The sequence below is a fragment of the Cherax quadricarinatus genome, chromosome 27, assembly GCF_038502225.1.
Source record: "Cherax quadricarinatus isolate ZL_2023a chromosome 27, ASM3850222v1, whole genome shotgun sequence".
NCBI classification, from domain to species: domain Eukaryota; kingdom Metazoa; phylum Arthropoda; class Malacostraca; order Decapoda; family Parastacidae; genus Cherax; species Cherax quadricarinatus.
Window position 1 is genome coordinate 12,012,690 of NC_091318.1, and position 10,749 is coordinate 12,023,438.

General features: G+C 38.0%; 1 protein-coding gene across 1 annotated transcript; it reads left to right on the forward strand.

The window, feature by feature from the left end:
* Positions 1 to 3,582: 3,582 nt before the first annotated feature.
* Positions 3,583 to 10,499, forward strand: LOC138850921 (large ribosomal subunit protein mL64-like; the record flags this gene model as incomplete). Its single annotated transcript, XM_070089009.1, is given in 2 exon segments — positions 3,583 to 3,789; positions 9,625 to 10,499. Coding segments are annotated over 2 exon segments (672 nt in total). The 3' UTR covers positions 10,093 to 10,499.
* Between the last annotated feature and the right edge of the window lie 250 nt (positions 10,500 to 10,749).

Sequence of the window (10,749 nt, forward strand, 5' to 3'; positions counted from 1 at the left end):
CCACTACAGATAACAGTACTTGAACTCAACACACAACTCAGGATATAAATAACCATAAGTTAAACCTAGAAGATGATTGATCACGTTGACCCTGATCTAAACCTCCATAATCTGACACCCAATCAAAACCTATTGGAAAGTAACTGCCTTTATTACACAGCATCACAAGCCAGCACTATCCTAAACAATGCTAAAAGTCTATCAGTACTTAACTACAACATCAGGTCCTTAAGCAAACACTATGATGACCTCCTGGCACTTCTTGAATCACAAAAGACACCTTTCTCCTGCATTATTCTTACTGAGACCTGGCTTAAGCAGGACACAATAGATATCTACCCTCTACCAGAATACACAGCAATTCACAACTGCAGACCATACCAAGTTGGGGGTGGTATTGCAATCTATTACTCTAACCAATTATCTTGTATTAACACCACTTGCTTTAGTGATGAATATGGGGAATACATTTTTGCTAATTTTGCTGTAAAAAACCTTAAGACACCTATAACAATCGGTGCCATTTACCGGATACCCCACACAAACATCCCAAATTTCAGTGTGAAATTAAAGGCGCTAATAACAAACAGACAAATGAATAAGCACCACCTTCTCTTAGCTGGAGACTTCAACATCAACCTTGGCCTACTAGATGATCAGCCTGTAACTGATTTCATCAACAATATGAACAACACACTTCTCATACCAGCAATAACTAAACCAACCAGGCTCACTGAGACAAGTGCAACCATAATAGACCACATATGGACCAATATACTGGCCCCCCTTAAATCACAGATAGCACTACAGACCACTACCCTACCTTCCTCTTGACAAACGTAAGTAAACCACCACTTGAATACAACAAAGTCTCATTTAGACTCCATGACGAGGCCTCAATAAGGAAGTTCACAGCTGATCTAGAGACTGTTGACTGGCCTACAGAATTCTCCAAGGCCAATGGTATTGATGACTGGACAGACATTTTTCTTAACAAATTACTTAGACTATACAACAAACATTGTCCTATAAAAACGAAACAGATCACAAACAAACGGCTTGGGTGTCCATGGCTAACCAGCACCATTCTGAAATCCATTGATAAGAAACACCAATATGAAAAGCAATATAGACAGGGCTTAATACACAAAGATATTCTTAAACACTATTCATCAGTTCTCACCAAAGTAATAAAGAAAGCCAAACAACTATACTACTCCAGTAGATTCACAGACACAAGAGGAGATATAAAAAGACCTGGAAAACACTCTCTCAGATTCTGGGGACCCACAAACTGAAAAAAAAACAAGAATTTTGTCCTAACTAAACCTAATTAAACACTGCATCCCACTGACACAGCTAACAAGATAAACGACTTCTTCTCAACCATAGGATCTAATCTCGCCAATAAAATCCCACGTACCAGTGCCCATGCCGGGGACTACCTAGATGGGAATTTCCCAAATTCCTTCTATCTTGCACCAACTGAGCTCACGGAAGTCACCAAGATTATAAAGTCACTTAAAAATAACTCAGGGAATCTGTCTCATGTCCCACCATTATTGTACAAGCGAGCGGCCCATGTCCTTTCGCATGCTATTTCATTACTTTTTAACAAGTCACTTGAAACTAGCACCTTCCCGAAACTACTCAAGATGGCAAGGGTTACACCAATACATAAAGGTGGTGGCCCTACAGATTTAAACAACTATAGGCCAATATCAAACTTACCATTGCTATCCAAAATCTTTGAGAAACTCGTGCACAGGAGACCATATTCATTTATAACGGCACAAAACATACTCAACCCCTGCCAATTTGGATTCAGGAAAAATAAAAGCACTAATGATGCAGTCATAAAAATGCTAGATCTGCTTTACACATCATTGGAAAATAAGGAATATCCACTAGGAATTTTTATTGACCTAAGAAAAGCTTTTGACACAGTAGACCACGGCAACTTACTCCACAAACTTGATCATTACGGTATAAGAGGCCATGCGCTTGCATATTTCAAATCTTACCTTACTAATAGGTATCAGTATGTCACCATTAAAGACACAGCATCAACAACACGGCCACTTGATACTGGAGTTCCGCAGGGAAGTGTCCTTGGTCCCCTGCTCTTCCTCATATACATCAATGATCTTCCAAACGTATCCCAACACCTGAAACCCATTTTCTTTGCTGACAACACGACTTATGTCATCTCTCACCCTAATCTTGCCACCCTCAACACCATTGTTAACGAGGAGCTGATCAAAATATCGACTTGGATGACAGCCAATAAACTTACGCTTAACACTGACAAAACTTACTATATTATGTTTGGTAGCAGAGCAGGAGTTGCACAAATTAACATTAAGATCGACAACACTCTAATTACCAGACATAATGAGGGCAAATTCCTAGGCCTATACCTTGACAACAACCTGAATTTCAGCACCCATATCCAACACATAACCAAAAAAAGTATCCAAAACGGTTGGGATCCTCTCCAAGATACGATATCACGTGCACAAAATGCCCTTCTCACACTATACCACTCACTTATTTATCCATACCTCACCTATGCTATTTGTGCTTGGGGATCAACTGCAGCAACACACCTAAAGCCAATAATAACAACAACAAAACCTGCAGTAAGAATAATCACTAAATCCCATCCCTGGCAACACCCCCCCACTCTTCATAGATCTAAACTTACTCCCTGTTCAGTACATCCACACTTACTACTGTGCAATCTACATCTACAGGACCTTAAATTCCAATATTAACCTTGACCTAAAATTCTTTCTTGATAGTTGTGACAGAATCCACAGGCATAACACCAGACACAAACATCTCTATGACATTCCCCGTGTCCGACTAAACCTTTACAAAAATTCAATGTATGTCAAAGGCCCTAAAATCTGGAACACTCTACCTGAAAACTCTAGAACTGCAGACACATTCATCACCTTCAAAACTACCATTAGAAAACATCTTATCTCCCTGATACACCCCGTCAACTAACAACACGAATACCACCTGGTGGTTCACACTTACACTCACTCACCCATTTGACCATAAACAGAAATATTAATCTCAGTCTTAAAATAATGAATCCAAACTAGTCATAAGTTGGCCTGTGATACTCCAATACTGAAACTATGTACTATGCCAAAACAAAAGCATTCACATTGCTAAACTCACAAACTAGTATTTAGTCACTTAGCCATAATACCAACTTACCTCATAATTTGTAATATTTTAAAATTAAGAATTAAACTAAGTCTGCCCGAAATGCCTAGCCATGCTAGGTGTTCTAGTGGTACACTCTGTAATTATTGTTTTACTACGTGTAAACCACACAATAACCAAATTCTGTAAACTCAGCATTGTAATCCTTATAGAGAATAAACTTTGAATTTGAATTTGAATTAAACTGTTGATTATTGCAGATTTTCTGCAAGTCATTTTACAGTCCATAAAAAGTTTAGCATTTATTACTTATTTGTTTTCCATGATACATCTGCTGTTTTAACTTTCTCTTTTGTTTCCTCTTTATTAAACAGAACTAAGATCAAAGTTTTTTTTCAGGTGATGGAGGAAGTGTCATTAGAAGCATCTGTCCCTAAGCCTGAAGATGAGCTAGAGACGCGGCTGGCACGTCTTAGAGGGGAGGAATCTCATGTTGGTCAGGCTCAGGGGGCCATGGCTCTGCCATCAGCTGTGCTTCTTACTCATCCTCAAGCTAGAGCTGAGGCTACCCTAGGAGAAGACTTGGATGATATGAGTATGGATGAAGTAAGTCTGTAAACTAGTAGTAAAACACTGCCATAACAATAATACTACTACTTTCTTTCTTTCTTTCAACAAACTATCCATATCCCACCGACGCAGGGTGGTTCAAAAGAAAAAAAAAGGTTTCTCTTTTTAACTTTAGTAATGTATACAGGAGAAGGGGTTACTAGTTCATTGAATAATAATACTTATATTGCTAAAATATGTAACATTAAACACTCCATCTCTATTATAAGAGACAAAACAAAATGGAGAAATACATAACAGAGCTCTCCTATTTTACTAGTGTTGCAGTTACTTCCCACCCATTCATCTCCTAAAGCCTATCACTAGTGCAGACACCCCCTCCTCTTCCCCATCCTCCTGGGATGCTCCTGTAGTTTATCATTAGTGTGGAAACCTCATTTCTTTAGGATGCTCATACAGCCCACTATTAATGCAGACACTTCATCCCCCTGGGATGCTCATACAGCCCACTACTAATGCAGACACTCCATCCCTCTGGGATGTTCATACAGCCTAACTGTACCAGGTACTTTTCAACCTCCTCACTGTAATCATAAGAAGTGTCCACACTGAGTTCTGTTATCTTTTTATGAGGTATATGAGCCACATACCCAATTGGCTTTATTTACATTCCAGCTGGATGATTTCTAAGTCAGCCAAATGATAAGCAGCTGACCTAAAGGCCACTTAACATAACCACAGTGGAGTAAGTAGTGCAAGTACTACTACTTAACCAGGTATCTTAACAGCTGCAAACTGTAGACAGCATTACTGTTACTGTACTCGAACAGCAGCAGTATAGTTTTCTCTGTTTTCAGTTGTATACGTATTTATCTATCATAAAAATCTCGAAAGTTTCCAGGAATCTGACATAATAAGGCCCATGAAGGGCCTCTTTATATTTTGTCAGTACACTTGGATACCAGGGCCCACAAGGTGCCCTGTTATTCTGGTATTCTACACATTTATAACTAAGCGCACACATGAGTGGCCAGAGCTAATCATCACAACATGGCTCATATACAGTAGGAGAATTAACTCGAAGGATGTTGACAAACAGGCTGGGCAGAAAACATGGCAAGTGTAAGTTAAGTGAGCCAGGCTAGTTCACTGTCTATCCTTCAGAAAATGTGAATGGTAGCAGGAACTGCAATGAGTTCTTAAGACAGCTATAAAGGTGTTAGTGGCCTAGCCAATCTAGGCCAAGGAGTGATTTAAGAAAGAGGTGAAGGAGCAACCACATAGCAGAGATGGTTAACAGCTGAAAAGTGGTTTGTACTAGATTGCTTACACCTGTGCACTGCCCACATTGGTAATGATCATTACAGTGGTAGTGACCTTGAACTTAACTGTAGCATAGATTTCCTGGGGTTATTAGAGTTGAGAAATAATTACGAATAGGTGCAGTGTATGTATTCCAAAATGGGCATCCATGGTCCCTCAACATTAAAACGCTACTTTTGAGCTAAACCTCTTTTGTAAGCAATATTTTTTCTTGAGATGAGCTTTATCAAGTCAACTGAACTAGCACCCGAATTAATGCATATATGTCTCATCACAGCAAGACAGAAAGAGCAGGAGGAGAAGAAGAATTAACCCTTTGAGGGTCGACAGGCCCTCTCCGACACTTGTTCTCAGGGTCAGCCAAATTTAAAAAAAAAAAAAAAAATTTTCTTATGAAAAGATAGAGAATCTTTCCCCGATCATAATGACACCAAAAGTATGAAATTTGATGGAAAACTTACGGAATTATGGTCTCGCGAAGTTAGCGGTCTCGACGATGTTTACGCATCGGCGATTTTGCCCACTTTGAGCCCTATTTTCAGCCAATTCCAGTGTACTAGTCGACAAAAATCATAACTATTTCTCTAGAACTCCATTTTTTCTATTGAATGAGTACAAGAAACCACCCATTTACTGATTTCAACTATCCAATACAGTGGTCAGAATTTAGCAATTTTGCCAATTTCACACAAATTTCAAAATATGCCAATTTCCAAATAGGGTCCAGAATAAACAAGAAAGACATTCCTGGCACTAAAATAACATTTCCTCTGTTCGTTAGTCACATCCCCAGGCCCCTCTTATATTTCTTTGGCTTTCCACTTTCAATTTTTATTCTTACAAAAAGTAGAAGATTTACTGTTATGTAGACTACTGGATTAGTGTAGAAATGGTATAAATAATATCAGCGCACTTGTGAAAGAATATTAGACTCACCAGTTGACGTGTATTGGACGCCTGGCATGATTTGTTTACTTTTGAACTTTGGTAAAAATCGAACATTTCTGCTACTTTGAGCTCAATTTCAAGGTACTTTTCATTGTAAAACCAGTCAAAATCATCTCAATTTCTGTAATATGTCTTCCATTCTATAAAATGAGACCAAGAAAACTAGAATACAACAATAAATACCATACGAAAGTACAGTGCAAAGTTGCTGTTTTAATCCAAAAACACGGTCAAAGTTTTTTTTTCTCATTATGCACTGTGTTGTGCAGGATTTTTTTTATACTGCACACACTGACCACATAGACCCATTCTTTCATATGTATGCCTACCAGCTTTCTCCCACTAGATTTGAGGGCACTAGAATTTAGGCGTACTAGTACATCAAAAACCCTGGGTCGTAAGCCGTACTAGTACGGCCGAAACCCTCAAAGGGTTAAATAAGGAGGGTTAAGGTGAGTTACAGGATTATTTAGGCCTCGTGTTGATAGTTTAGACTCCTCCCAGTAGTAATTTTGTAAGAAGTGGAACAGTATTTAATGCCCCTTGGTTCTGTTCTGTGGTATTGTATATAAACTGGATTGTTACATCTAGGCATTTTCTTGTCTGTTTGTCTTTGACTATTATGGTAACTTCACCTACTTCCAAGCTGCAACTTTGGTATGTTTGTCAATGTGTATTACACACAAATTCAAGTGTTATGTGTGTTCCAGGTATATCACTGATCTTAATTCCTTGGGTTCATGTATCAGGGTGTTTAACATACATCAAGTTTATTGTAACTCCTCACATAATTAAATATAGATGCCACTGCTAATCTCATCATTTATGTTAGTGGCTGTCCTGATAATGGGAGATGGTGCCAGTCTTTGAAAAGAATCAATGTATCAGGCACACATTATTTCCAGAGTACAGAGAAATGGCATCACAAATCCTTAGAATCAGGGAATGGAGTGAACGTGCTCAATGGATCATTCTTCCAACAGGTAATGTTTCCATTACCCTCCCATGTACTCATATCAAGCTGCATTGGGGATGCTAACCAGACAAAATAAATTAGGGACTTCACTAGAGCAACCACTATGAGCAACAGGGATATCAGAACATACATCTACTCCAGTATTTCCCAAAGTGAGTGGTACTGACCCTTCCCCCCTCCCCGAGGGCGGTGAAAAGATCCAGGGGCCACGTTGAGGAAAAAGGGGGCTGTAGGGGGGAGGGAGGGGCAGGGTGGCATCAGAGCCAAAGGAGCATTTCTTTTACAAAATCTGTATGGCAAAATTTAAGTCATGAATTCTTCAGTAACACAAATGCTTGACAAAGAATAAAATTAACATAAAATTATACACAAAAGCATAGTTTTATTTTATTTTGTGGTTTGAATTTGGAGTTAAAAGTCTGAACGTTTGTTTGGACATGCCACACACCAGCCAGATCAGACAGCAGATGCCGTGAGTACTGGTGATGATCGGATTTTCACGTCTGCAAGGGCCAAAGCTCAAGGCTTGTACACACTGCAAGTTATCTTCAGTCTTGTAATGTACATTTTAAAGTGTAATTATGATTTGACTGGTATTGATGGGGGGATGCTATGTGATGAACTAAGAAACTTCAAGGATGACATTGCTTTTTTGTCAGACATATTCACAAAGTTCAACGAAGTTAATTTGCACTTGCAAGGAAATGAAGTCAAACTTATCAAAGTCAAATCAGTCCTTTCCATTTTTCTATCCAGGCCACAGTTATTCAAGCATAACATAGCCCATCATGAGCTCTTCCAGTTTCTGAGCCCTTCTAAACCGGAGAAGGTGAAGAACATACAAAGTGATGACCTTCAAATGTATTATGCACACCTGAATGAGCTGCATAGTAACATGTCTGGCAGATTTCAGGATATCTATCTCTCTATCTCTCTCTCTCTCTCTCTATCTCTATCTCTCTCTATCTCTATCTCAAAATCTCTCTCTATCTCAAAATCTCTCTCTCAAAATCTCTCTCTATCTCAAAATCTCTCTCTATCTCAAAATCTCTCTCTCAAAATCTCTCTCTATCTCAAAATCTCTATCTATCTCTATCTATCTCTATCTCTCTCTATCTCTATCTCTCTCTATCTCTCTCTCTCTATCTCTATCTCTATCTCTCTCTATCTCTCTCTATCTCTATCTCTCTCTATCTCTCTGTCTCTGTCTCTCTCTCTCTCTCTCTCTCTGTCTCTGTCTCTCTCTGTCTCTCTCTCTGTCTCTCTCTCTGCTCTCTCTGCTCTCTCTCTGCTCTCTGCCCTCTCTGCTCTCTCTCTGTCTCTCTGTCTCTCTCTCTCTGCTCTCTCTGTCTCTCTCTCTCTCTCTCTCTCTCTCTCTCTGTCTCTCTCTCTGCCCTCTCTCTCTCTCTCTCTCTCTCTCTCTCTCTCTCTCTCTCTCATCTCTCTATCTCTCTCTATCTCTATCTCTCATCTCTCTCTCATCTCTATCTCTCTCTCTCATCTCTCTCTCTCTCTCTCTCTCTCTCTCTCTCTCTATATCTCTCTCTCTCTCTCTCTCTCTCTCTCTCTCTCTCTCTCTCATCTCTCTCTCTCTCTCTCTCTATCTCTCTCTACTCTCATCTCATCTCTCTCTCTCTCTCTCTCTCCTCATCTCTCTCTATCTCTCTCTCTCTCTCTCTCTCTCTCTCTCTCTCTCTCTTTTTTTTACCAGACTGGGTGATCAATCCATTTCAAAATATCAGCAGTGAGGAAACAGGAATGGTGGAGGAAGAGCTGATTTCACTCCAAAATGACATTGAACAGAGGCCAAAGTATAAAAAATTATATCAAGATTTTTGGTTACAAAAAAAAAAAAAAAAAACATTTCTGACTGCTACCCTGCACTGTAGAACAAAGTCAAGATGTACTTTGTTGCCTTCCCAACATCATATTTAGTAGAGCAAGGCTTTGGTGCAGTTGCCAAGCTTGTTTCCAAGCAAAGAAACAGACTGAAAATTACTGAATGTGAAGATCTATACTGATCTACACCATTCCGTGTGTAGTTGTGCAATAAATTTTGTTGAAATTTTACTGGACATAGTATGAAGTTTCAAGATCATTGATTTGCTTGACCCACACACTTAAACATTTTGTATTCCGCTTCTTACAAAATTACCACAATACTGGGTGAAACTGAGCTTTTGAATATGATGCAAAAAAAAAAAAAATGAATTCTATACCTCACCTTGTCAACCTTCCCTCATCCAGTCCTCCTCCTCTCCCTCCAGCTGCAGTGGGATATATATATAAGCTTGACTTGATAATGTTTGTCTGTAGAAAAATATCTGGTATTGTCATTTACATTATAAACAGGAGCCAGGTAAGCCAGTGGATCATTGGGCAACTGGCTTGGCTTGCCTGGCTCTTATTTATAATGTCCTGAACACTTGGAGTGGCTACAGGAAAATATAGTTTGCCATTTTTGTGTAATGTGTGTATTTTTTATTAGCAAATTTCAAGTGAAAGATCATAAAATTTTAGTTGGTTCTTGTGAGACAACAGGATTTTGAAATAAAAGAAGTCCTACTGTAGTGTAAATGTACATAATTCTCAGTGCCATTCTAATTTTTATATTGTATCCTCAGGTAGAAGCTTTAATGCAAGCTGCAGAAAAAGAAGCCAGGGCATCTGCTGAGAAGTCTGTGGGTGAATTAAAAGCTGATCCTGAATTAGCAGGAGCTGTGGCGCTGGCTACAAGAAAGAAAGAGAAAAAAGAACGCCATAAAAAGTCTAAGGGAGCTAGTGGAGGAAAAGGTGGCTCTTCTGATGAAGAAAGACATAGTAAGAGTTTTGATAGTGACTTGGAAATAGAAGGTGGGAAGGCAATTGATCCAGTAACTGAACAAGAGGAAGTTCAGAGAATTATTGATATGTATACAAGACGAGCACAGCTTAAGAAAGAGAAGAAGAGAAAGAAGAAAGAAGCGGCAGCAGCAGCAATGGGAGGTGCTGTGGGGGGTGATGATTCTGACTCAGACATCGAAGTGAGTTCTGCTTCAGATTTAACCTCTGATAGTGAAAAATTTAGTTTAAGTGATGAACTTAGTGATTGAATATATTTTAAGATACTGTACTGAATATAAATTGATTACTCATTATGCTTTAGTAAATAACCAATTTAAAAGTTCAGGGTTTGGGAGTTGAGTCAGCTTTGAAAGTGTTGTTCTGTGTATAATCTATTTTGACACCCTTTAGGCTAAAACAGCTCATGTGTTCTTGAAATCTGGTTTCCTTACTCTCAGTGGGAACAAACAAGTTTTGGGAATAGGGTATATGAAAGATATGATGACTATTTTATCATAATACTTAAATTAGGCTTTCATGATACCTTGCAATAACACTTAAAACTGTTAACATTGCCCCTTGTAGTTTTATATTCCAAATATACATAGGCCAGTTACTGTTCATAAATATCAAAGACTCATATTGAATTTCAGAACCTATATATATATATATATATATATATATATATTATATATATATATATATATATATATATATATAAATATATATATATATATAAATATATATATAAATATATATATAAATATATATATAAATATATATATAAATATATATATAAATATATATATATATATTATATATATATATAAATAGATATATAGATATATAGATATATAGATATATAGATATATAGATATATAGATATATAGATATATAGATATATAGATATATAGATATATATATAT